Raw genomic sequence first — 27,831 nt, forward strand, 5'->3', positions numbered from 1 at the left:
AATTATATGAATAGTGAATAATGAGATACACAGCTGGTCAGTAAGCAGGGAGATGCTGTGCTACTTGTTCTGCTTATTGGCCAGCTGAATTTTTGGCACCGCGACCTGTCCTTTTCTCTTGGCTCTGCTGCTTCGCCCTCCTGATACAGCTAACGTCATTATCGTTTTAAGGCCCTATTACATGGGAAGCTAGAGCAGACGATTGTCAGGAGGTGTTCCCTCCCATTAATCGCCTGCTCGCTAGAGGAGCGATTGCTAATGCATCACTCGTCCCTATACTGACTCATTTTATGCAACCTGTTAAAAGATGCTGATTACTCAATGAATGAGTGTTTGCTCTCGGCGGCAGTAAAACAATGCCAGATGATCGCTAACGAACATTTATATGAACACTCATTAGTGATCATCTTAACAATAATCTACCCATGTAATAGGGCCCTTACAAGCAGCAGGGTACTGTGATCGAGAGAGAGGGCCTGTTAAGTTCAGCAGTTCTTCAGTGCTCTGACCTCCTCCTGACCTCCCGACCACTGTGACCTGGAGACCAACTGGTTTGGAAAGTTATGTAGTGTCTAAACTTCATGAGCCATCGCAGCCATGTGGGTCCCACTTCCGAATCCCACACTCAGATGGCAAAGACACAGCAGACGGTTAGCACATTCATTGTGCAACTGTTAATGTAGTCACTCATGTAGTCACTCATATGATAACTGCTGCTTCTACTCTGCTGGTTGTGGCTAGATGTGTGATGCAAAAGTGAATTTCCTGTGTGGTTTTGTGTAGTGGACCCATAAGTGTGCCATCCACAGTGCCCCCATAACAGTGATATCCACAGCGCCCCCATAACAGTGGCATCCATAAACTGTCCAATAACAGTGACATCCACAGTGCTCCCATGACAGTGATATCCACTGTGCCTCATAACAGTGATATCCACTGTGCCTCTATAATAGTGAAGAAATGGCTGGGTTGTTATGGAAACCTAGTGTAAAACTGTGTTTATGTCAGTGAAGTGAAGGCTTAAGGACTTGTAATTGTCTATTGGCTAATGGGGGTCATGTGACTGTGTGCATATCAGTTAGTCAAATAATGAAGGACCTGTGAGCTTCTGTTGGCTGGTCTAAAACTTTTTGGTCTAAAACTTTTCTAAGCACATGAGTTACTCATTTGCCAAATTTTGCACAGATTGATCCAGTCTTTTGACTGTGCATAAAGGACAGACAACAGACAAATTGTGGACAAAATGGTGGGTATCCTTCCATTAAAGAAAGAAAAACCAACAATGGTCAATGAAATAATTTGAAATGGACAAAAGTAATAATAAATTAAAATATGCTGAAAATTAACTAATAGGAATCAGACTTTGCTTTTGAATTGTGTTTCAGCAGATTAATTTATTAAGCAACTAATGAAACTGGCCTGGACAAAAATGATGGTACCCGGGCCCTAGAAAAGATTGAAAATTATTTGACCATAGGGACATGTTAAACTAAGGTATATCCTGTAATTAGTAATGTTAAGCAAAGCGTCCAAAGCAGGATTTGGTCTGAAGTTTAGGAAAACATTGATTCTAAACTAATCTGGAATTAGTGATTTGTGAGGAGGACTATGACATAGTGGGAATAACTGAGACATGGCTGGATGATAGCTATGACTGGGCGGTTAATGTACAGGGTTAGAGTCTGTTTAGAAAGGATCATCAAAACCGGAGAGGAGGAGGGTCTGCCTTTATGTAAAGTCCTGTCTAAAGCCAACAGTCCGAGAAGATATAAGTGAGAGACATGAACATGTGGAGTCACTGTGGGTAGAAATACATGGAGGCAAAAATAATAATAAATTACTAATAGGAGTTTATTATAAGCCACCTAATATACCAGAGTCCACAGAAAATATACTACTAAATGAGATAGACAAGGCAGCAAATCATAATGAGGTGGTTATTATGGGGGACTTCAACTACCCAGATATAGACTGGGAAACTGAAAGCTGTACATCTCAAAAAGGAAACAGGTTCTTGGCAATAACGAAAGACAATTACCTTTCCCAACTGGTTCAGGACCCGACTAGAGGGATGACCTTACTGGACTTAGTATTAACCAATAGGCCTGACAGAACAACAGATGTGCAGGTTGGGGGACACCTGGGAAATAGTGACCATAAATTAATAACTTTCCAATTATACTTCAAACGAGCATTTCTACAGGGAGGAACAAAAATACCAAACTTCAAAAAAGCTAACTTTAGCCAACTAAGAGAGGCCATAGGCCGAACTAACTGGGACAAAGTCCTCAAAAATAAAAATACAGCCACAAAATGGGATATTTTTAAAAGCATCCTAAAATCTAATTGGGATAGGTACATACCTTATGGGAATAAAAGGTTAAGGAACCAGAAGAAACCAATGTGGATAAATAGAACTGTAAAGAAGGCAATAAATGAAAAAAATAAATCATTTAAAATCACTAAAACAGGAGGGTGGCGAGGAAGCACTGAAAAACTATAAGGAAAAAAATAGAATATGTAAAAAACTAATAAAAGCCGCCAAACTAGAGACTGAGAGATTAATTGCCAAAGAGAGCAAAACTAACCCTAAAATGTTCTTCAATTATATAAATAGTAAAAAGTATAAATCTGAAGCAAGGGCTGTAAAATGTAGTATTTTGTCCAAAAAGGGTGTTTTTTAAAACCCAGAAAATTATTGCTGTATTTCTAGCTTAAATTACACACTGACTAATGCTGCAAAGGTCACACACAGCCCTGTCTTTCCAAAAATTGGTAATTTCTTTAAACCCAGAATATAATTGCAGTAGTTCATGCTTCTATTTGACTGTCACAAATGCACATATGCTGTGCTTTTGCACAGAACTTGTATACAGAGCAATGAGGGGGGAGTTGCAGAGAGCGACGAGGAGAAAGCAAAGCTATAAAATATTTTTTATCCACTGTATTCACTGAGGAAAATAAAATCAGATGAAATGCAGAATGTAAAAGTAAATTCCCCATTAAAAGTGCCCTGTCTGACCCAGGAAGAAGTACAACAGCGACTTAAAAATATTAAAATAGACAAATCGCCAGAGGCAGATGGCATACAACCCCGTATCCTAAGAGAATTAAGTAATTTCATAGCCAGACCCTTATTTCTGATATTTGCAGACTCTATAATGACAGGGAGTTTTCCACAGGATTGGCGCATAGCAAATGTGGTGCCAATATTCAAAAAGGGTGCAAAAACAAACCCCGGAAAACTATAGGCCGGAAAGTTTAATATCGGTTGTCGGTAAACAGTTTGAAGGTTTTCTAAGTGATGCTTTCTTGGAGGATCTCAATGAAAACAAGCAAATAACATCATATCTAGGGTTGAGCGAACCCGAACTTTAGGATTCTTGGACCCTGGACCCGAACCCGAACATTTCAGTAAAAGTTCGGGTTCGGTGTTCGGCGAGTTAATGTCGCTTTTTGAAAGGCTGCAGAGCAGCCAATCAACAAGCGTTTAACTCGTGTACCCTTAGAAGCCATCACAGCCATGACTACTAATGGCATGGCTGTGATTGGCCAGTGCAGCATGTGACCCAGCCTCTATATAAGCTGGAGTCACATAGAGCTGCACGTCATTCTGCTCTGATTAGTGTAGGCATAGGATGCTGCTTCTGTGAGGAAGAGAATAGGACAGAATCTTTAATCAGGAGTGCTTGTTAACTCAGCGATCTACCTAGATTTAGTTTTGTGGGTGCAGTGCACAATCTTTTTACCCTGTCCTGAGATCAGTGACCCAGAAAAATAACTGTTATCCGTCTGTTAGTTAGGTGGGCGGCGACCATTTTATACAAGTTCTGTGCAAAAGCACAGCATATGTGCATTTGTGACAGTCAAATAAAAGCATGAACTACTGCAATTATATTCTGGGTTTAAAAAAATTAGCAATTTTTGGAAAGACAGGGCTGTGTGTGACCTTTGCAGCATTAGTCAGTGTGTAATTTAAGCTAGAAATACAGCAATAATTTTCTGGGTTTTAAAAAACACCCTTTTTGGGCAAAATACTAAATTTTACAGCCCTTGCTGCATCTGTCAGTGTGAAATTTAAGCGTTATATACTGCTGCCATATTCTGTTATTTAAAAAAACACCCATTTTGGGCAAAGTACTTAATATTGCAGCCTTTGCTGCATATGTGATTGTTAAAAACAAGCTTGAAATACTTCAATAATTTTCTGGGTTTTAAAAAACACCCATTTTTGGCAATACCCTCCATCTGGGGCCTTAGTCAGTGTGCAATTTAAGCTATAAATATGGCAATAATTTTCTGGGTTTTAAAAAAACACCCTTTTAGGGCAAAATAATAAATTTTACAGCCCTTGCAGCATCTGTAATTGTGAGATACACGCTTTAAATACTGCTGTGCTATTCTGTTATAAAAAAAACACACCCATTTTGGGCAAAATACTTAATTTGCGGCCTTGTCTGCATTTGTCAGTGTGAAATTCAAGCGTTATATACTGCTGTCATATTCTGTTATTAAAAAAAAACACTCATATTGGGCAAAGTACTTAATATTGCAGCCTTTGCTGCATCTGTGATTGTTTAAAACAAGCTTGAAATACATCAATAATTTTCTTGGTTTTAAAAAAAACACCCTTTTTGGGCAAAATACTAAATTTTACAGCCCTTGTTGCATCCTTCAGTGTGAAATACAAGCGTTAGATACTGCTGTCATATTCTGTTATTAAGAAAACACCCATTTTGGGCAGAAAACTAAATTAGCTGCCTTGTCTGCATCTGTCAGAGTGAGATATATACTGCTGTTCTATTCTGTTATTAAAAAAAACACCCATTTTGGGCAAAAAACTAAATTTGCGGCCTTGTCTGCGTCTGTCATTGTGAGATACACCCTTTAGATACTGTTGTTCTATTCTGTTATTAAAAAAATACCCATTTTGGGCAGGATCCTAAATTTGAGAAATATGAGGAGAGCGTCAAATAAGGGACGTGGTGCTGCTGGTGGAGCTCCTGTTGCAGGGAGAGGACGTGGTCGATCTGTGCCAGCTACACGCACAAGTGAAACACCTTCCTCAACAGAACCTTCAGCGGTATTTGGTCGGGCCTAATGCGTCTCTACGAATGGTGAGGCCAGAACAAGTAAAGGCGATAGTAGATTGGGTTGCTGACAGTGGATCCAGTTCCTTCACATTGTCTCCCACCCAGTCTACTGCTGAAAGATCAGAGTTGGCACCTGCAGCCGATGTCCATCAGTCTTTCACTTCACCCCCTTGAAAAATCAGCCAAGCAGTCTGAGCCCCAAGTCATGCAGCAGTCTCTTCTGCTTTTTGATTACTCTGCTAGCAGGGTTTCCCAGGGCCAATCACCTAGCCCTGCCCCAGAAGTGGAAGTGATTGAGTGCACCGATGCCCAACCACTTATGTTTCAAAATGAGTACATGGGAGGACCACCGCAGCACATCTTGGATGATGACAAAACACAGGTGCCAACTGTTGTTGCTTTCTGCAGTGTGCAGACCGACAAGGAGGGCAGGGATGAAGACTGGATGGAATATGATGTGGAGGATGATGAGGTCCTCAACCTCAAATTGAATCAAGGTCATGCGAGTGACCGATGTAGTTCGGAGGAAGAGGCGGTGGTCGCACAGAGCCACCAGCACAGCAGAAGAGGGAGCAGGGTGCAAAAGCCTAGCGGCCATCTTCTAGACAGTATGCCTGCTACTGCCCACCGCAGCAAGGGACACGAGCTCCAAGGAGATCCCTGGCGTGGATGTTCTGAGGACAAGACACGAGTGGTTTGCACACTGTGCAATCAGAGTCTGAAGCGAGGCATAAACGTTCTCAACCTGAGCACAGCCTGCATGACGAGGCATCTAAGTCCAAAGCACGAGCTGCAGTGGAGTAGACACCTCAAAAACCAAGAACGGTCTTTGGCTCCTCCTGCTTCCTCTTCTGCTGCAGTCTCGGCCTCTTCATCCACCTCTGGAGTGACAGTGGCACCTACCACCCCACAAACAGAGGATCTGCCAGCAACACCACCATCTGGGTCACCAAGCATCTCCACAATGTCCCACGGAAGCGTTCAGCTTTCCATCTCCCAAACAATGGAGCGGAAGAGGAACTACCCGCCTACCCACCCGCGATCCCTGGCCCTGAAAGCCAACATTTAAAAATTACTGGTCTTTGAAATGCTGTCATTCCTTCTGGTGGAGACGGATAGTTTTAAAAGCTTTATGGCGGCGGCTGTCCCACAGTACGTCATGCCCAGCCGCCACTACTTTTCCAGGCGTGCTATCCCTTACCTGCACAACCAAGTTGGGGACAAAATCAGGTGTGCACTGTGCAACGCCATCTGTGGCAAGCTGCACCTCACTACGGATACGTGGACCAGTAAGCACAGTCAGGGATGTTATATCTCCATAATAGCACACTGGGTAAATGCAGTGGCGGCTGGGACTGAGGCGGATAGCAGTTTGGCGCATGTCCTTCAACCACCGAGGATTGCAGGGTGCTTCTCTTTGCCGCCTGTTGCTTCCTCCTCCTACTCTGCTTCCTCATCCTCTACCGGCTCCTCATATGGTCAGCGTAACACCTTCACCACCAACTTCAGCACAGCCAGGGGTAAACGACAGCAGGCAGTTTTAAAACTTATCTGTTTGGGGGACAAACTCCACACCGCGCAGAAGCTGTGGAAGGGGCTTGAACAACAGACCGATGAGTGATTGGTGTCAGTGAGCCTCAAGCCCGGCCTGGTGGTGTGGGATAATGGGCGATATCTCGTAGCAGCTCTGGGACTAGACGGTTTGCCTGGTGCATGTGTTGAATTTGATGCTGCAGCGGTTCCTTAAAAATTACCCCGATATGTCAGAGCTGCTGCAGAAAGTGCGGGCCGTCTGTGCGCTCTTTCGTCGTTCTCACCCTGTTGCTGCTCGCTTGTCAGCGCTGCAGCGTAACTTTGGCCTTTCAGCTGCAGCACGCATGGGTGAGTCGCTCTGTGGAATAGCACCACTTCGCCACCAATGACTGGGCCTCCATGCGAGACCTGTGTTCCTTGTTGCACTGTTTCGAGTACTCCACCAACATGGCCAGTGCCGATAATGCCGTTCTCAGCCTTACTATCCCACTTCTATACCTCCTTGAAAAAACGCTGCTGGTGATGATGGAAAAGGATGTGGCACAGGAGGAGGAGGAGGAGGAGGAGGAAGACGGATCATTTCATAGGGTTTCAAGCCAGTCATTCACAAGTGCCTCCGAGGGTGGGTTCCTGCACCCACAATTGCCAGGTACACAATTGTCCAGCCAGGGCACAGTTCTGGAGGATGAGGAGGAAGAGATGGAGGAGGAGGAACCATGTCCACAGCAGGGTGGCACCCAAAACAAAAAAAAAAAAGAGACTTCTGCTGTATAGGAATATTTACTAGTAGTCTAATTTTTTTTCTTTTAAGTAACTGTCATGCAGCTCTATAGTGTAGTGGTTAAAGGGTTTGTCCCTGTTCAGAGCTGAATCTGGACATACCCATATTTTCACCCAGGCAGCCCCCCTGAGGCTAGCATTGGAGTATCTCATGCTAAATCGCGCAGGACAAGGTCTCTTTTGTTTTCAATAACACACTGCCGGGCGGAAAATTCCGCCCGGCAGTGTGTTCGGTGACGTCACCGGCTCTGATGGGCGGACTTTAGCGCTGCCCTAGCCGTTTTACTGGCTAGGGCAGTGCTAAATCCCGCCCATCAGTGCCGGTGACGTCACCGGGCTTTCTGACAGCCCCATTAAGAGCCCCGGTACGTCACCTGATCTCTAAAAAATGCCTTTGCCCTGCACGATTTAGCGCAGGGCAAAGGAGAGCATCAGAGTATGAACTGCTCCTATGCTCAAGTGAGGGGGGCTGCCGCAGTGAAAATGGAGGTATGTCCTGGTTCATCTCTGAACCCGGACAACCCCTTTAACATTCTGGGCTGTAATGTAGAAGGTTGTGAGTTTGAATACCATCAGAAACTTTTCAGAAATAGAGGCTAAATTTAATTTAAACATATATATAAGTTTTTAGCCATAATATGTTTAAATATATAATTCTATATTTTGAATATATAATATATTATAATATATGTAAATATATTATGGCTAAAACATCAGTAGTAGTTTCCCACATATTATGCATTCATATATATCAGAAGTATGATTTTATCTATCTATATATATATATATATATATATAAATATACACACACACTCACCTAAAGAATTATTAGGAACACCATACTAATACGGTGTTGGACCCCCTTTTGCCTTCAGAACTGCCTTAATTCTACGTGGCATTGATTCAACAAGGTGCTGATAGCATTCTTTAGAAATGTTGGCCCATATTGATAGGATAGCATCTTGCAGATTTGAGGGATGCACATCCAGGGCACGAAGCTCCCGTTCCACCACATCCCAAAGATGCTCTATTGGGTTGAGATCTGGTGACTGTGGGGTTCATTTTAGTACAGTGAACTCATTGTCATGTTCAAGAAACCAATTTGAAATGATTCGAGCTTTGTGACATGGTGCATTATCCTGCTGGAAGTAGCCATCAGAGGATGGATACATGTTCTCATTCTGTTTACGCCAAATTCGGACTCTACCATTTGAATGTCTCAACAGAAATCGAGACTCATCAGACCAGGCAACATTTTTCCAGTCTTCAACAGTCCAATTTTGGTGAGCTCGTGCAAATTGTAGCCTCTTTTTCCTATTTGTAGTGGAAATGAGTGGTACCCGATGGGGTCTTCTGTTGTAGCCCATCCGCCTCAAGGTTGTGCGTGTTGTGGCTTCACAAATGCTTTGCTGCATACCTCGGTTGTAACGAGTGGTTATTTCAGTCAACGTTGCTCTTCTATCAGCTTGAATCAGTCGGCCCATTCTCCTCTGACCTCTAGCATCCACAAGGCATTTTTGCCCACAGGACTGCCGCATACTGGATGTTTTTCCCTTTTCACACCATTCTTTGTAAACCCTAGAAATGGTTGTGCGTGAAAATCCCAGTAACTGAGCAGATTGTGAAATACTCAGACCGGCCCGTCTGGCACCAACAACCATGCCATGCTCAAAATTGCTTAAATCACCTTTCTTTACCATTCTGACATTCAGTTTGGAGTTCAGGAGATTGTCTTGACCAGGACCACACTCCTAAATGCATTGAAGCAACTGCCATGTGATTGGTTGACTAGATAATTGCATTAATGAGAAATAGAACAGATGTTCCTAATAATTCTTTAGGTGAGTGTGTATATATATATATATATATATATATATATATATTTTAGTAATTACAAATTTTTTACAATTACTAAAACAAAATATAAAATATATAAATTTAATTTAGCCTCTATTTCTGATGGGATTCGAACTCACAACCTTCTACATTACAGCCAAGAACCTTAACCACTACACTATAGAGCTGCATGGCCAGTTACTTTAAAAAATAATAAAAAAAGAGACTTCTGCTGTATAGGAATACTTACTACTAGTAAGCATTCCTATACAGCAGAAATCTCATAAAAAAATGTTTAGGTAACTGGCCATGCAGCTCTATAGTGTAGTGGTTAATGCTTTTGGCTGTAATGTAGAAGGTTGTGAGTTTGAATCCTGCCAGAAACATTTCAGAAATAGAGGCTAAATTAGATTTAAATACACTGACTCGAGCACATGCGATATTCAACCGATCATAGCGATGCTCGAACTGAACTGGTGTTCTCCCAAGCATGCTCGCTCATATTCTTTAAATATGCAACCTGACCCAAAATAAATTATTATAATTAGTTCCCTATTTTAAGTAGGCCGTTTTGTTATATGTATAGTTTCACATGAATGTGGCAGTATTGGTGACGATTTTGGTTGGTGTGGGTGTTTTTTCTTTTATGAATTTTATTCTTTTTTTAATCTTTTTTAAACTTAATTTTTAATATATTTTTGCTACATGATATGTCCCCCAAGAGGTCATAAAAAGACCTTTGGGGGACAATGAACATTCTTATTTTGCACTTTTTCCTTAAAATTTTTTATTTTATTCACATTTTATTTATTTTTATTTTAATAAATTCCTTTTTATTTTAGTTGTATTTTTTCCATAGAATTTTCTATTATTTTTTTAAATATATTTTTTCCACATATGTTCCCAAAATGGTCATAAAAAGACTGTTGGGGGACAGTAAACACTCTTTTATTTTGTACTTTTTTCCTTTTTTTATGGTATTTTTTTATAATATTCTATTTTTTTGCCACAAAATATTTTATTTCTTTTTTATTTTATTTGTATTTTATTATATTTTTTATTTAGTTTTCAATTTTTTTACATATTTTATTTTACATATTTTTTTAAATATATTTTTTCCACATAATTTGTCCCCAAGAGGTCACTGGAAGACCTTTTGGAGACAATGAGAGACTTATTTTTGTACTATAACCACTGTAACTGGGGCATCCAAAGTAGCCCCATTTACAGGGGAAACCAGCCTCCTGTGGGAGTGTATAGAAGGCAGAGCAGATCAGGGTTTCCTGACCCTGTAGCACTGCGGTCCTCTGCCCCAAGCCGCTCATCTAGCTGTTTCATGACCAATGTCACGTTTAGCCCTAACCTAACAGCTCTAGTTCTTATTGCAGGCTTCTGCTTTACTGCTAGCATTGGAGGAAGGTCTGATTCTAGCTGTTAACACTTTCATTGCTGCAGTCCATGACCATGGCATGATCAAAAGGGGCTCCCACAACATTTGGGTCACCGGGTTTCTCAATGAACAGATGAGAGACTATAAGAGCCATCTTCAGTCAACTATCAGGACCTACAAAGGACCCTGGGGCTTCTATCCAGGTATCCTGCTGTTAGGGCATACTGGTCTTGCTCTAACAGTAGCCTGTTTCATAGAGAGGAGTACTACTAATACAGTATTACTAATACATTATGTCCCAGATTTACTAATCTGTCTGCTATCAGAATCTGTCTAAAAAGTGCACAAATAGGCACAGTTTTGGAGCAATTTGGCACAACTAACCTTTCTATACCTTTTCTGAATTGCTCAAAAAGGGTGTAGTGTTTAGTGGAGATTGGGCTTCATGGCATGACCTAAAGTGAGTCATTTTGCACCAAATATGCACCATAATTCTGGCATGAAATTCTGTCCTTGAACTCATGTACACGGCTGTTGCCATTTTTTCCGTTATGCAAAACACAGATACCGGTCGTATGCATTCCGCATTTTGCGGGACGGAATATCCTGCCATCTATAAAACAGCCCTATCCTTGTCCATAAAATGAAAAGTATAGGACATATTCTATTTTTTTTTTGTGGGTGCCACGTATCGAACATACAAATTTGGACAGCACACGGTGTGCAGTCCACATCTTTTGCAGCCTCATTAAAATAAATGGGTCTGCATACGACCTGCAAATTCGAACGGATGTGGGAAAAAAACACAGTTGTGTGCATGAGCCCTTAAAGTAAGCCAAATAATAGTTGCTATACTGCCGAACAAAATTGTCTATCCCTGAGCCATTTGGTTTCAGCTAGAATCTGAATTTTATAAGACATTTCGAAACACATTCAATTTGTTTAGAATAAAATTGCTCATCTCTAGTTGTAAATAAATGAATAAAAAAAAATAAAAAAACAAAAAGACATTCTCCTCGCCCATGCTTGCTCTTTTCTGCTAAAAGCTCTGCATACCACACCAGTTCAGGGTCTCCAATGTGGTATGCAAGGCTTTTAGCAGAAATGAGCGAATGAAGGCAGGCATTCTGCATTTCAGGTGTCTATTTCATAAGGAAAATGTGAAAAAAAAAATATTGTCATTAAGGCATTTAGAGAATGTTTTTTTTTTCAAGTATACTCAAAAGTTTTGAGGGTCTATGAAACTCACTGAGTTATCAGAAATAGTCAAATTAAAAAGACATTCTGCACATTATGCCCATCTATGTTTAATCAGTTGGAACATAACTCCTAAGGCCCCTTTCACAAGGGCGTTGCGGGAAAAGGTGCGGGTGCGTTGCGGGAACATGCGAGATTTTTCCGCGCGAGTGCCAAACATTGTAATGCGTTTTGCACTCGCGTGAGAAAAATCACGCATGTTTGGTACCCAAACCCGAACTTCTTCACAGAAGTTCGGGCTTGGGATCGGTGTTCTGTAGATTGTATTATTTTTCCTTATAACATGGTTATAAGGGAAAATAATAGCATTCTGAATACAGAATGCATAGTAAAATAGCGCTGGAGGGGTTAAAAAAAAAAAAAAAATAATTAAACTCACCTTAATCCACTTGCTCGCGCAGCCCGGCATCTCCTTCTGTCTTCATCTGTGCTGTGAGCAATAGGACCTTTGATGACGTCACTACGCTCATCACATGATCCATCACCATGGTGATGGATCATGTGATGGACCATGTGATGAACGCAGTGACGTCATCAAAGGTCCTATTGCTCACAGATGAAGACAGAAGAGATGCCGACTGCGCGAGCAAGTGGATTAAGGTGAGTTTAATTTATTTATTTTTTTTAACCCCTCCAGCCCTATTTTACTATGCATTCTGTATTCAGAATACTATTATTTTCCCTTATAACCATGTTATAAGGGAAAATAATAATGATCGGGTCTCCATCCCGATCATCTCTTAGCAACCGTGCGTGAAAATCGCACCGCATCCGCACTTGCTTGCGGATGCTTGCGATTTTCACGCAGCCCTATTCACTTCTATGGGGCCTGCGTTGCGTGAAAAACGCAGAATATAGAACATGCTGCAATTTTCACGCAACGCACAAGTGATGCGTGAAAATCACTGCTCATGTGCACAGCCCCATAGAAATGAATGGGTCGGGATTCCGTGCGGGTGCAATGCGTTCAACTCACGCATCGCATCCGCGCGGAATACTCGCCCGTGTGAAAGGGGTCTAAGAACCTCACCATTCAGAATATTGAAATTCGAATGTCTTTTATTTCTTACTCACGTAGCAGTAGCTGCAGTAAGGGGCTGTGCTTTTGCAGCATTTTGATTGTCCAGCTGTAGATCATTAAAGGAGTGAATGTACTAAGTGGAGATATTTAGCGATGAGTGAATTCCTTGAAATTTATTTTGTGTCCGATTCTCAGACGTTCATCGATCACGTAGCCTAGGAGCAGTTCAGCCCCACTCAAGTGAATGGGGCACAGCTGCAATACCAAGCATAACTACTATACAATGTATAGTATAGAATGTTCACACAAACACAAAGCAATTCATATTCTGAAAGATTATATATTCATAAGGCCATTTAATCATTTCCCCACATTTTCGGTCTCAGGTGACCTTTATTAAGGGATATCAGATATGCTGGCTACCCTTTTGGCCAGACACCCCTTTTTTATGGAGCAGCAGCTGTGCAGTATGAAACCTTATGGCAAAAGCAGGAGATGTGTGCCCCCAAGGCGGCGGAGACGCTGCCAGGCGGAGCAAGGGGACCGCCATGCCAGGGACCCTGTGGTCCACACTAGTACCAGCAGCTCTGGGGCTCGTACTAGTTTTTCTGCCCACCAGGTAAGTCCACCTGAGCCCCCTGTCGGTGAACCTGTCTGGTGTACCCCAGAGGATTTTGAGCCTGTGAATCCTGATTTTGTTGGCCAACCAGGAATCCAGATTCTCACAGTGGGCTTCACTGAATATGACTATTTTTGTCTTTTTTTCATTGACCACTTTGTAAATCTGATGGTGGAGCAAACAAACTTGATCGCCCAAAAGTTCATTGCTCAACACCCAGGCTCCTTTTTGGCTAGGTCCGGTGGCTGGATTCCGGTCAGTGCAGCCGAGATGAGGACGTTTTGGGTCTCGTGCTGCACATGGGCCTAGTAAAAAAAAAAACTGTGTCAGGCTGTACTGGAGTGGGGACGTCCTCTCCCAGACCCCACTTTACAGTACGGCCATGACACGCTCCCGTTTTGAGGCCATTCGGAAATGCCTGCATTATGCAGATAATGCAGCATGTCCCCCCCAAGGTGATCCTGCCTATGACCGCCTGTACAAAATCAGGCCGGTCATCGATCACTTTGTGGCCAAATTTTTGGAGGCCTATTTACCTGGAAGAGAGATCGCGGCTGATGAGTTTAAGGGGAGACTCATTTTCCGCCAGTATGTTCCCTCTAAGCGGGCGAGGTATGGCGTGAAGCTGTACAAACTTTGTGAGAGTACCTCAGGGTACACTTACAAGTTTTGTGTGTACGAGGGGCGAGATTCCCGTATTAAACCCCCAGAACGTCCCCCCACTCTGGGTGTTAGCGGGAAACTTGTGTGGGACCTTATGCACCCACTGCTAGATAAGGGTTACCACCTGTACGTGGATAACTTTTATACTAGTATCCCCTTGTTCCAGTTCCTCACCGCCAGATATACGTCTGCGGCCTCCCTACCCACCCCCTCCAGGTACCTATCCCTAGGGGTGCGACCCGTGCCCTTTTACCAGTGGAAACCTGTTACTGGTCAGATATAAGGACAAGAGGGATGTCCTTGTACTGTCCACAGAAACGGCATCACCCCTGTCGCTGTACGAGGTACCGCGGCAACGGTCCTCAAGCCCGATTGTATAGTCGACTGCAATCGGTATATGGGAGGAGTTGATCTCTCTGATCAAGTCCTCAAGCTGTATAACGCCATGCGCAAGACCAGGACATGGTACAAAAAAGTTGCGGTCTACTTGGTACAGGTTGCCTTGTACAACTCTTTTGTGCTGTCCCGGAGCGCTGGCAACACAGGGAAATTCCTCCAGTTCTATGAAGCAGTCCTCAAGGCCCTGATCTTTTCTGACCGGGAAAGAGCAGGCTGGAGTACCTTGGGAACTGGAGGCGCCCGGATCGTCCCTGGCCAACACTTTCCAGGTGTGATCCCCCATACTGGAAAGAAGGGACGGTCCCAAAAAAAGTGCAGAGTGTGTGTCACAGGAGGGGCATACGGTAGGACACCACCACTCAGTGTGACTTGTGCCCCGATAATCCGGGCCTCTGCATTGACGGTTGCTTCAGGGAGTACCACACTTCCATTGAGTACTAAATTTATAATCCTCTTTTAATTCAATTTTTTAATTCAATTTTTTTAATCCAATTTTAATTCTATTAGCTATTCTATTTAGCCACTGACAATCGAAAAAAAAATAAACTATGGTTCTCAGACTTAAGACACCAAAAATAAAAAATACATTTTCAAAAATGATATTTTGTAAAACTAAAATAAATAAAAAAGTAGACATATAAGGGTACTTTCACACTTGCGGCAGAGAGATCCGGCAAGCAGTTCCGTCGCCGAAACTGCCTGCCGGCTCAGGCAAAACGTATGCCAACTGATGGCATTAGTAAGACTGATCAGGATCCTTATCAGTCTTAAAAATGCCTGATCAGTCGAAAAAATGCATTGAAATGCCGGATCCGTCTTTCCGGTGTCATCCGGCAAAACGGTTCCGGCATTTATTTTTTTCGCCTTTTTTTCAGTCTGCGCATGTGCAGACCGGAAGGACGGATCCGGCATTCCAGTATTCTGAATGCACTAATACATTCCTATGGGAAAAAATGCCGGATCCGGCATTCAGGCAAGTCTTCAGTTTTTTTCGCCGGAGATAAAACCGTAGCATGCTACGGTTTTCTCTTTTGCCTGATCAGTCAAAATTACTGAACTGAAGACATCCTGATGCATCCTGAACGGATTACTCTCCATTCAGAATGCATGGGGATAAAACTGATCAGTTATTTTCCGGTATAGAGCCCCTGTGACGGAACTCTATGCCGGAAAAGAAAAACGCTAGTGTGAAAGTACCCTTAGTTATTGTCGCGTCCGTAAGAATCTGCTCTATAAAAATACCTAACCCTCAGATGAACACTGTAAAAAAAAAAAAAAAAAAACGGTGCAAATAAGGTATTTTTTTGTCACCTTACATCACAAAAAGTGTAATAGCAAGCGATCAAAAAGTCATATGCCCCCCCAAAATAGTGCCAATAAAAACGTCCTCTCCTCCCGCAAAAAATAACCCCCTACCTGAGACAATCAGCTAAAAACTAAAAAAAATTGACTTAGACTATGGAGATACTAAATTATTATTTTTTGTTTAAAAAAGGATAATATAGTGTAAAACCTAAATAAATTTTAAAAAAGTAGACATAATAGGTAAGGCTGCGTCCATAAGAATCGGCTCTATAAAAATTCCCCATGACCTATCCCCTCAGATGAACACGGTCAAAAAAATAAAATAAAAACTGTGCCAAAACAGCTATTTTTTGCCAAAATTTCCATTTTAATCCATTTTTTCCAGTAACAAAGCAAGGGTAAACAGCCAAACAAAACTTAATATTTATGACCCTGATTCTGCAGTTTACAGAAACTTTCAGAATTTCAATTTTTGGTAACCTTGCCTCACAAAAATGTAATATAGAGCAACCAAAAATCATATGTACCCTAAAAATAGTCCCAACAAAACTGCCCCCTTATCCCGTAGTTTCCAAAATGGGGTCAATTTTATGGAGTTTCTACTCTAGGGGTGCATCAAGGGGGCTTCAAATGGGACATGGTGTAAATAAACCAGTCCAGCAAAATCTGCCTTCCAAAAACCACACGGCGCTCCATTCCCTCTACGCCATGCCGTGTGCCCGTACAGTGGTTTACGACCACATATGGGCTGTTTCTGCAAACTACAGAATCAGGGCAATAAGTATTGAGTTTTGTTTGGCTGTTAACCCTTGCTTTGTTACTGGAAAAAAATAATTAAAATGGAAAATTTTCCAAAAAATTTTAATTCTTAAATTTCATCTCCATTTGCCAATAACTCTTGTGGAACACCTAAAGGGTCAACAATGTTTGTAAAATCAGTTTTGAATACCTTGAGGGGTGTCGTTTCTCAGATGGGGTCACTTTTATGGAGTTACTACTCTAGATGTGCATCAGGGGGCCTTCAAATGGGACATGGTGTAAATAAACCGGTCCAGCAAAATCTGCCTTCCAAAAGCCACACGGCGCTCCTTTCACTCTACGCCCTGCCGTGTGCCCGTACAGTAGTGTACGACCACATATGGGGTGTTTCTGCAAACTACAGAATCAGGGCAATAAATATTGAGTTTTGTTTGGCTGTTAACCCTTGTTTTGTTACTGGAAAAAATGGATTAAAATGGAAAATTTGCCAAAAAGATAAATAAAAAATTCTGAAATGTTATCTCCATTTGCCATTAACTCTTGTGGAACACTTAAAGGGTTAACGACATTTGTAAAATCAGCTTTGAATACCTTGAGGGGTGTAGTTTCTAGAATGGGGTCATTTTGGGGTGGTTTCTATTATGTAAGCCTCACAAAGTGACTTCAGACCTGATCTGGTCCTTAAAAAGTGGGTTTTAGAAAATTTGCTTCTAAAATTCTAAGCCTTGTAACATCCTCAAAAAATTCAATTGCATTCCCAAAATGATCCAAACATGAAGAAGACATATGGGGAATTTAAAGTAATAACTATTTTTGGAGGTATTACTATGTATTATAGGAGTAGAGAAATTGAAACTTGGAAATTTGCAAATTTTTCAAAATCTTTGGTAAAATTGGTATTTTTTTATAAATAAAAACGATTTTTTTTTTTTACTCCCTTTTACCAGTGTCATGAAGTACAATATGTGATGAAAAAACTGTCTCAGAATAACCTGGATAAGTAAAAGCTTTTTAATGTTATTCACACATAAAGTGACACTGGTCAGATTTGCAAAAAATGGCCTGGTCCTTAAGGTGAAATATGGCCGTGTCCTTAAGGGGTTAAGCCATACACTACCAACTCCTCCTCCTCCTCTTCCAGTCATAGCTCCTCATTGCAACTTTGTCACTTTGTCCATGCAGGTCCCCAACAGCTATAAGGTGACAAACAAGATGTGGAAGTTGTCCATTTTCCATCACCCTTTGTTGCATCAGCATGATAATTTGCTGTAATTTAAATATCAGAGAGATGGCATTGGTGATGACCCTGTGGTCCCTATTCACAAAGCTTGTGGCCACTTTGAAGAAACTGAATATGGAATATGCATTCCTGATGAGCTGCCACTTCATGAGCTCAGAATAACACATGCTCACTGCTGTGGTGGTCTTGTGCATGATGTAACCATTGACTGCTTTAGGCTGCTTGTACAGGATAAACGAGGTGAAACTCCAGATCAAGAAATGTACATGCAGACTGTTGCATCCCGAGGGCTTGCTTAGCCACATTTCTCCTGAACATGGTCAATACCTGATACGGCAGCAACTGCATCTTCAGTTTTCCGGTGAGGTAGGAGTTCAGTTTGCACACATTGCTGGGCCCATATACCGTAGTTTTTTATACAGTAGTTCCTTCCTGGCCACACATTAATTTATGTATGATTGAAAATGGAGCAGAGGAGAACAAGTCTTTGAAGTAGTAACTGATGATGGTGATGATGATAAAGACACTGTACAGCTTGTGGATGTGGCCTGGCTGCCACAAAAAAAGAGATGGAGGACAATCTTATTCTGATTGCTGACCAGTTCTATTTTCCCACTGGATTTGTTGATGCAATTTCACGTGCTGTAATATAGCCGTGGTGCCTATGTGGAGAAAAATTGCCATACAGGAGATAAACACACAGAGCTAACAGTAGCCAAGCTTGGCATAGGTATGGCACATTTTGAGTCTGCACTTATGGTGTAAGCAGCATCATGTCCCAAGTGCCTCTGTCACCATTGAATTTATCTTTTGATCCCGGTAAAACAGGAGGGGAACAAAACAACACCTAATTGCCTCTAAGTGAGAAAAAAACAAACTGTAATAACCCTGTATCCATTAGAGCATGGAACATGATCATGTTTCCTGATGCAGGTTTGGAAGTCAAAACCCGTAATTGAAAAATGTGGAGAAGTAGTATCTATCCTTTATATCTTCTCAACTTTTTTAACCCCTTCCCGACTGCAATCCGTCTATATACGTGCTATTTGCACATGCCCCGTGTAGATAGCACGTGTATAGACGTCAGGCAGCTCTTTAATCCAAGCGCTGCAAAACGCTTGGATTAAAGCTTCTGCCCCTGCACTGCTGCTGTCACGGACAGCATACAGTGCAGTAATGCCAGCAAGGGACCAGAGTGGTCCCTTGCCGGCAATCAATCCGATTGGTTAGTCTATGCAGACTAACCATACCGGATCTAGGCAATGGAAAAATGCCTGTTTCAGGCTCTGATCTGCACTCTCTGATCTGCACTCTGCAGATCAGAGCCTGAAATCAGGTAGTGTCCTCGTGCCCCCCGATCTGTGCCCCCTTCCTGTGCGCCTCCAACCCCCCCATCCCCGCTTGCCCCTGATGCAGTTCCCCCCCATCCATATTCATGCAGCCTTCTAACCCCCAAAATAGTACCAATCAAACCATCACCTCATCCCGCAAAAAATGATATCCTATTTAAGACAATCTCCCAAAAAATAAAAAAGCTATGGCTTTCAGACTATGGAGACACTAAAACATAATTTTTTGGTTCATAAATGCTATTATTGTGTAAAACTTAAATAAATAAGAAAAAGTATACATATTAGGTATTGCCACGTCCGTAACGATCTGCTCTATAAAACTGTCACATGACCTAACCCCTCAGATGAACGCTGTAAAAATAAATAAATAAATAAACGGTCGGCAGAAAAATAAAAAAAACATATAGCGTTCAGAAAATGGACACACAAAAACATAATTTCTTTTTCAAAAATGCTTTTTTATGTAAAACTGTAACAAACAAAGAAAGTAAACATATTTGATATCATTGCATCCGTAACAACCTGCTCTATAAAAATAGCACATGATCTACCCTGTCAGATGAATCTTGTAAAAAAAAAAAAACGTGGCAAAACAGCCATTTTTCAGTTACCTTGCCTCACAAAAAACGTAATATAGAGCAATTAAAAATCATATGTACCCCAAAATAGTACCAATAAAACTGGCACCTTATCCCCTAGTTTCCAAAATAGGGTCACTTTTTGGGAATTTCTACTGTATGGGTGCATCAGGGGGGCTTTAAATGGGACATGGCATCTAAAACCAGTCCAGCAAAATCTGCCTTCCAAAAACCATACGGCGCTCCTTTTCTTCTGCACCCTGCCGTGCGCCCTTACATCAGTTTACGACCACATGTGGGGTGTTTCTGTAAACCGCGGAATCAGGGTAATAAATATTGAGTTTTGTTTGGCTGTTAACCATCAATGTGTTAAAGAAAAAAATGTAATAAAATGGAAAATCTGCCAAAAAAGTGAAATTTTGAAATTTCATCTCCATTTTCCTTTAATTCTTGTGGAACACCTAAAGGGTTAACAAAGTTTGTAAAATCAGTTTTGAGTAACTTGAGGGGTGTAGTTTCTACAATGGGGTCATTTATGGGGGGTTTCCACTTTGTAAGCCCCACAAAGTGATTTCAGACCTGAACTGGTCCTTAAAAATTGGGTTTTGGAAATTTTCTTAAAAATTTTAAGAATTGCTTCTAAACTTCTAAGCCTTCTAACGTCCTAAAAAAATAAAATGACATTTCTAAAATGATGCCAACATGAAGTAGACATATTAAGACATGTTAAGTAATAAATATTTTATTAGGTAGGACTTTCGGTTTTAGAAGCAGAGAAATAGAAATTTTGAAAATTGTGAATTTTTCTAAATTTTTGGTAAATTTGGGATTTTTTCATAAATAAAGGTGAAATATATTGACTCAAATTTATGACTATCATGAAGTACAATGTGTCACAAGAAAACAATCTCAGAATGGCTTGGATAAATAAAAGTGTTCCAAAGCTATTACCACATAAAGTGACGCTGTCAGATTTGTAAATTTTGACCTGGACACTGGGGCATCAATGAACCTTGGTCATGAAAGGGTTAATCTGTTCCTGACTTTGGCATCCAATGCTGCATCAGGAAACCTGACAATGTGGAAGTATCCTAACTAACTGTCCACCCCACTTGTCGCTGGGGTTATTCTCCACTGTATAGCTCCCAGGGATGGACTAGCCTTAGACACTACAGGGAAATCTCCCAGTGGGATGATGCCCAAGGAGCTTCCTGAACCCCCCCTCAAGACCACACTGTTCGTCACAGTTGCCCTCCTGAGTTCAATGGTATAGCCTTCCTCAGGACAGGGACACAGTTGAATACTACAGTGGGGGCCGAAGTATTTTCTGCTGCACTGTGGTATTTGGTTCTGCTGGGGTGGTATTTTGTGTTGCACTAAGGTATTTCTAGCCCTTGTCTACTTCTGTTGTCCCTGCCTACTTGCCTTGCCCTGGCTTCTTTCAGTTTGGATTTGCCTACAACATAAGGCTACTTTTAGGGTTTTTTTCCATGTCCTTTTTGAGCTTGCAGTGCACTCCTGATGGTGCCTACATTTTGTGTACATATACCATAAAATGACACTGGCGTACTATCTCAACCTTTTCTGTGTGTATGCTGCATACTATACATTTAATGTGGTGATTTGGCAGCATATTACTTTGAGCATAGTGTATATATACTAAGAATGTGACTGGCTCCTATGTTCCATGTGTATACAATTCATGTGTTACTGGTGGAATTCATCAGCATTTTGTTTGTATGGTCTGTGTGTGTATATTAATATGTTAGGCCGGGTTCACATTATATTTCCATTCTTCTGCTCTGTTAGAAAAAAAGAGTTCTGTCTCTTTAAAAGCTCAGGTGTCTCGTCTTGTGCAGTGCAGCACATGAAGTAATGTACAGCTCCAGCAGCCCTGACTGTAAGGCCCCTTGCAGCATTATGTCAGTGTTATCCAATACATTCCAGAACTGTAAGGCCCCTTTCACACGGGCGAGATTTCCACACGGGTGCAATGCATGAGGTGAACGCATTGCACCCGCACTGAATCCGGATCCATTCATTTCTATGGGGCTGTGCACATGAGCAGTGATTTTCACGCATCACTTGTGCATTGCGTGAAAATCACAGCATGCTCTATTTTGTGAGTTTTTCACGATACGCCGGCCCCATAGAAGTGAAGGAGGCTGCATGAAAATCGCAAGCATCCGCAAGCAAGTGCAGATGCGGTGCGATTTTCACGCATAGTTGCTAGGAGATAATCGGGATGGGGACACGATCATTATTATTTTCCCTTATAACATGGTTATAAAGGAAAATAATAGTATTCTTAGTACAGAATACTTAGTAAAATAGGGCTGGAGGGGTTAAAATAAAAATTAAAAATTAAATAATTTAACTCACCTCATCCACTTGTTCACACAGCCCAGCTTCTCTTCTGTGTTCTTCTTTGCTGTCCAGGAGGAAAAGGACCTGTGGTGACGTCACTACGCTCATCACATCACATGGTCCATCGTGATGGATCATGTGACGGACCATGTGATGAGCGCAGTGACGTCACCACAGGTCCTTTACCTCAAAGAAGAAGAAAGAAGAGAAGCCGGGCTGCGCAAACAAGTGAATTAAGGTGAGTTTAAATTTCTGTTGTTTTTTTTACCCCTCCATCACTATTTTACTAAGCATTCTGTATTAAGAATGCTATTATTTTCCCTTATAACCATGTTATAAGGGAAAATAATAAAATCTACAGAACACCTAACCCAAACCCGAACTGTGAAGAAGCCCGGGTTTGGGTTTGGGTACCAAACATGCCGATTTTTCTCACATGCGTGCAAAACGCATTCAAAAACGCATTCAACTTGCGCAGATAAATCACGCATTTTCCTGCGACGCACCCGCATCTTATCCGGCCCAAATCCATGATGCCCGTGTGAAAGAGGCCTAAGGGTTACATAGCATCATAAATCAATATAATGCTATGTGACCCCCGACAGCACTGGGAGTTCAGGCCAGGAGCAGCATGACAAACGCTCGTCTGCAAGGGGCCTAAGGCACACAGTACACAAACTGCTGCTATACTGTCCCTAATGTTAAAACTTTATTTTTTACCTAGTAATTCAATTTACCTAACTAATCATATCTTCTTCATAATCCCTAACCTGTCCCTGAAACCCCTCATATGGCTAGCTTCTTGTATGTCTGTTGCAGATAGGACAGACATGTCTTGCCCCATCTGTGGTTGATGGCACAATGGGGTGTGTGCTTCAGAACTAGCCTAGAGCCTGACAGACAAGCCGGCATCCTCCCTCCTGATTGGCTGACTGCAAAGCATTGTGGGCTATCCTGCTGGCCAGGGTCCTGGCCAACGTCATGCGATCCTCCATCTTCTTCCTTCATCTTCCCTGTTTCCCTCAGTAGTGTACTGAATTTGTAATGTAAAATGGTGTGTGCCATTTTGCATGATTAAATCCACAGAGAATCTGCAAAACTTTGAATTTGTTTGGAAATAGAATTTTGGTGAAATTAGTGACAAATCTGATTAGTTTAGTATCAATTTGTTCATCTCTAGTAGAAAGCATTCTTAATCAGTGCCTTAGTTACTGTACTTATATGAATTGGTTTTCCTATGTCTTGCAGTCATCTCAATTTTTCCACGTTTAAACCTGATTGAATCATTTCATTAGAATGGGCCAAACTCAAACAGCTGCATCTAAAACTGGTACGTTTTCTGACTTTTCTTTCCTAGTCATATTTACTTTCTGGGATTTTTGTATCTAATTTGTATCTCATCTCATGCATTTATAACCCACAGGAAAAGCTACTGATTATATTAACATCTCTGATCATCAGTGTAATGAGAAGATAAATGGGAAGATAAAAAATAGTGATGCTTCTGAAAGGTAAAACACATATATATATATACTGTATATATACACTGCTCAAAAAAATAAAGGGAACACTTAAACAACACAATGTAACTTCAAGTCAAACACACTTCTGTGAAATCAAACTGTCCACTTAGGAAGCAGCACTGAGTGACAATCAATTTCACATGCTGTTGTGCAAATGGGATAGACAACAGGTGGAAATTATAGGCAATTAGCAAGACACCCCCAATAAAGGAGTGGTTCTGCAGGTTGTGACCACAGACCACTTCTCAGTTCCTATGCTTCCTGGCTGATGTTTTGGTCACTTTTGAATGCTGGCGGTGCTTTCACTCTAGTGGTAGCATGAGACGGAGTCTACAACCCACACAAGTGGCTCAGGTAGTGCAGCTTATCCAGGATGGCACATCAATGCGAGCTGTGGCAAGAAGGTTTGCTGTGTCTGTCAGCGTAGTGTCCAGAGCATGGAGGCGCTACCAGGAGACAGGCCAGTACATCAGGAGACGTGGAGGAGGCCGTAGGAGGGCAACAACCCAGCAGCAGGACCGCTACCTCCGCCTTTGTGCAAGGAGGAACAGGAGGAGCACTGCCAGAGCCCTGCAAAATGACCTCCAGCAGGCCATAAATGTGCATGTGTCTGCTCAAACGGTCAGAAACAGACTCCATGAGGGTGATATGAGGGCCCGACATCCACAGGTGGGGGTTGTGCTTACAGCCCAACACCGTGCAGGACGTTTGGCATTTGCCAGAGAACACCAAGATTGGCAAATTCGCCACTGGCGCCCTGTGCTCTTCACAGATGAAAGCAGGTTCACACTGAGCACATGTGACAGACGTGACAGAGTCTTGAGACGCCGTGGAGAACGTTCTGCTGCCTGCAACATCCTCCAGCATGACCGGTTTGGCATTGGGTCAGTAATGGTGTGCGGTGGCATTTCTTTGGAGGGCCGCACAGCCCTCCATGTGCTCGCCAGAGGTAGCCTGACTGCCATTAGGTACCGAGATGAGATCCTCAGACCCCTTGTGAGACCATATGCTGGTGCGGTTGGCCCTGGGTTCCTCCTAATGCAAGACAATGATAGACCTCATGTGGCTGGAGTGTGTCAGCAGTTCCTGCAAGACGAAGGCATGCTATGGACTGGCCCGCCCGTTCCCCAGACCTGAATCCAATTGAGCACATCTGGGACATCATGTCTCGCTCTATCCACCAACGTCACGTTGCACCACAGACTGTCCAGGAGTTGGCAGATGCTTTAGTCCAGGTCTGGGAGGAGATGCCTCAGGAGACCGTCTGCCACCTCATCAGGAGCATGCACAGGCGTTGTAGGGAGGTCATACAGGCACGTGGAGGCCACACACACTACTGAGCCTCATTTTGACTTGTTTTAAGGACATTACATCAAAGTTGGATCAGCCTGTAGTGTGTTTTTCCACTTTAATTTTGAGTGTGACTCCAAATCCAGACCTCCATGGGTTGAAAGATTTGATTTCCATTTTTTTATTTTTGTGTGATTTTGTTGTCAGCACATTGAACTATGTAAAGAACAAAGTATTTCAGAAGAATATTTAATTAATTCAGATCTAGGATGTGTTATTTTTGTGTTCCCTTTATTTTTTTGAGCAGTGTATTATATCTGTCATGTATCTATCTATCTCTCTGTCTATCTATATCAGTGATGCCCAACCTACGGCCCGCGGGCCAAATGCGGCCTGCGAAGCCGTGTCATGCGGGCCGCGCAGCGACCGGACTTTATCAGCGCAGGGCGCGCTGCGAACGGCACAGGCAGCAAAGCGATGCTGCCTGTGCCTGCAATCTCCCCGCCCAGCGCCGCCTCCTAGCTAATTTATTCACTGCACTTGCCTCTGTGAAATTGAAGAAAAGGGCCGTAATCTGGCACAGGCGCACTGGCAGAGGCATCGAAGTGCGCATGCACCGTCTTCCTGGCCTCTGCCAGTGCACCTGTGCGAGATTACGGCTCTTCTCTTCAATTTCGCAGAGGCAAGTCCAGTGAATAAATTAGCTAGAAATTGGCTCTGGGTGGGGGGCATATCTGTGGAGGACACTGAAGGGGGGGGTTCTTTGGAGGACACTGAAAGGGGGGGATCTGTGCAGGACACTGAAGGGGGGATCTGTGGAGGACACTGAAGGGGGGATCTGTGGAGGACACTGAAGGGGGGGACCTGTGGAGGACACTGAAGGGGGGAATCTGTGGAGGACACTGAAGGGGGGGATCTGTGGAGGACACTGAAGGGGGGATCTGTGGAGGACACTGAATGGGGGATCTGTGGAGGACACTGAAAGGGGGGGGATCTGTGGAGGACACTGAAGGGGGGGATCTGTGGAGGACACTGAAAGGGGGGGGATCTGTGGAGGACACTGAAGGGGGGATCTGTGGAGGGCACTGAAGGGGGGGATCTGTGGAGGACACTGAAGGGGGGGATCTGTGGAGGACACTGAAGGGGGATCTGTGGAGGACACTGAAGGGTGGGATCTGTGGAGGACACTGAAGGGGGGGATCTGTGGAGGACACTGAAGGGGGGATCTGTGCAGGACACTGAAGGGGGGATCTGTGGAGGACACTGAAGGGGGGGATCTGTGGAGGACACTGAAGGGGGGGACCTGTAGAGGACACTGAAAGGGGGATCTGTGGAGGACACTGAAGGGGGGGATCTGTGGAGGACACTGAAAGGGGGGGATCTGTGCAGGACACTGAAGGGGGGATCTGTGGAGGACACTGAAGGGGGGATCTGTGGAGGACACTGAAGGGGGGGACCTGTGGAGGACACTGAAGGGGGGGACCTGTGGAGGACACTGAAGGGGGGATCTGTGGAGGACACTGAAGGGGGGGATCTGTGGAGGACACTGAAGGGGGGGATCTGTGGAGGACACTGAAGGGGGGATCTGTGGAGGACACTGAAGGGGGGAATCTGTGGAGGACACTGAAAGGGGGGGATCTGTGGAGGACACTGAAGGGGGGGATCTGTGGAGGACACTGAAGGGGGGGATCTGTGGAGGACACTGAAGGGGGGATCTGTGGAGGACACTGAAGGGGGGGGATCTGTGGAGGACACTGAAGGGGGGGATCTGTGGAGGACACTGAAGGGGGATCTGTGGAGGACACTGAAGGGTGGGATCTGTGGAGGACACTGAAGGGGGGGATCTGTGGAGGACACTGAAGGGGGGGGATCTGTGCAGGACACTGAAGGGGGGGATCTGTGGAGGACACTGAAGGGGGGGATCTGTGGAGGACACTGAAGGGGGGGACCTGTAGAGGACACTGAAGGGGGGATCTGTGGAGGACACTGAAGGGGGGGGATCTGTGGAGGACACTGAAGGGGGGGATCTGTGGAGGACACTGAAGGGGGATCTGTGGAGGACACTGAAGGGGGGGATCTGTGGAGGACACTGAAAGGGGGGGATCTGTGGAGGACACTGAAGGGGGGGATCTGTGGAGGACACTGAAAGGGGGATCTGTGGAGGGCACTTAAGGGGGGATCTATGGAGGACACTGAAGGGGGGGATCTGTGGAGGACACTGAAGGGGGGGGATCTGTGCAGGACACTGAAGGGGGGGATCTGTGGAGGACACTGAAAGGGGGGGATCTGTGGAGGACACTGAAAGGGGGATCTGTGGAGGGCACTTAAGGGGGGATCTATGGAGGACACTGAAGGGGGGGATCTGTGGAGGACACTGAAGGGGGATCTGTGGAGGACACTGAAGGGTGGGATCTGTGGAGGACACTGAAGGGGGGATCTGTGGAGGACACTGAAGGGGGGGATCTGTGGAGGACACTGAAGGGGGGATCTGTGGAGGACACTGAAGGGGGAGGGATCTGTGGAGGACACTGAAGGGGGAGGGATCTGTGGAGGACACTGAAGGGGGAGGGATCTGTGGAGGACACTGAAGGGGAGGGATCTGTGGAGGACACTGAAGGGGGGATCTGTGGAGGACACTGAAGGGGGGATCTGTGGAGGACACTGAAGGGGGGGATCTGTGGAGGACACTGAAGGGGGATCTGTGGAGGACACTGAAGGGGGGGATCTGTGGAGGACACTGAAAGGGGGGGATCTGTGGAGGACACTGAAGGGGGGGGATCTGTGGAGGACACTAAAAGGGGGGGATCTGTGGAGGACACTGAAAGG

At 43.6% G+C, this 27,831-nt stretch overlaps 1 protein-coding gene across 1 annotated transcript in view; it reads left to right on the forward strand.

Moving 5' to 3' along the window:
• LOC121002307 (ATP-dependent translocase ABCB1-like) overlaps positions 1-27,831 on the forward strand; it is a 308,011-nt gene that overhangs the window by 545 nt on the left and 279,635 nt on the right. The window contains exons 2-3 of the mRNA XM_040433708.1: positions 23,441-23,522; positions 23,616-23,703. Of these exons, the coding sequence (XP_040289642.1) occupies positions 23,489-23,522; positions 23,616-23,703 (122 nt within the window). The 5' untranslated portion in view covers positions 23,441-23,488. The remainder of the gene's footprint in view (positions 1-23,440; positions 23,523-23,615; positions 23,704-27,831) is intronic.

The sequence above is a fragment of the Bufo bufo genome, chromosome 5, assembly GCF_905171765.1.
Source record: "Bufo bufo chromosome 5, aBufBuf1.1, whole genome shotgun sequence".
NCBI lineage: Eukaryota > Metazoa > Chordata > Amphibia > Anura > Bufonidae > Bufo > Bufo bufo.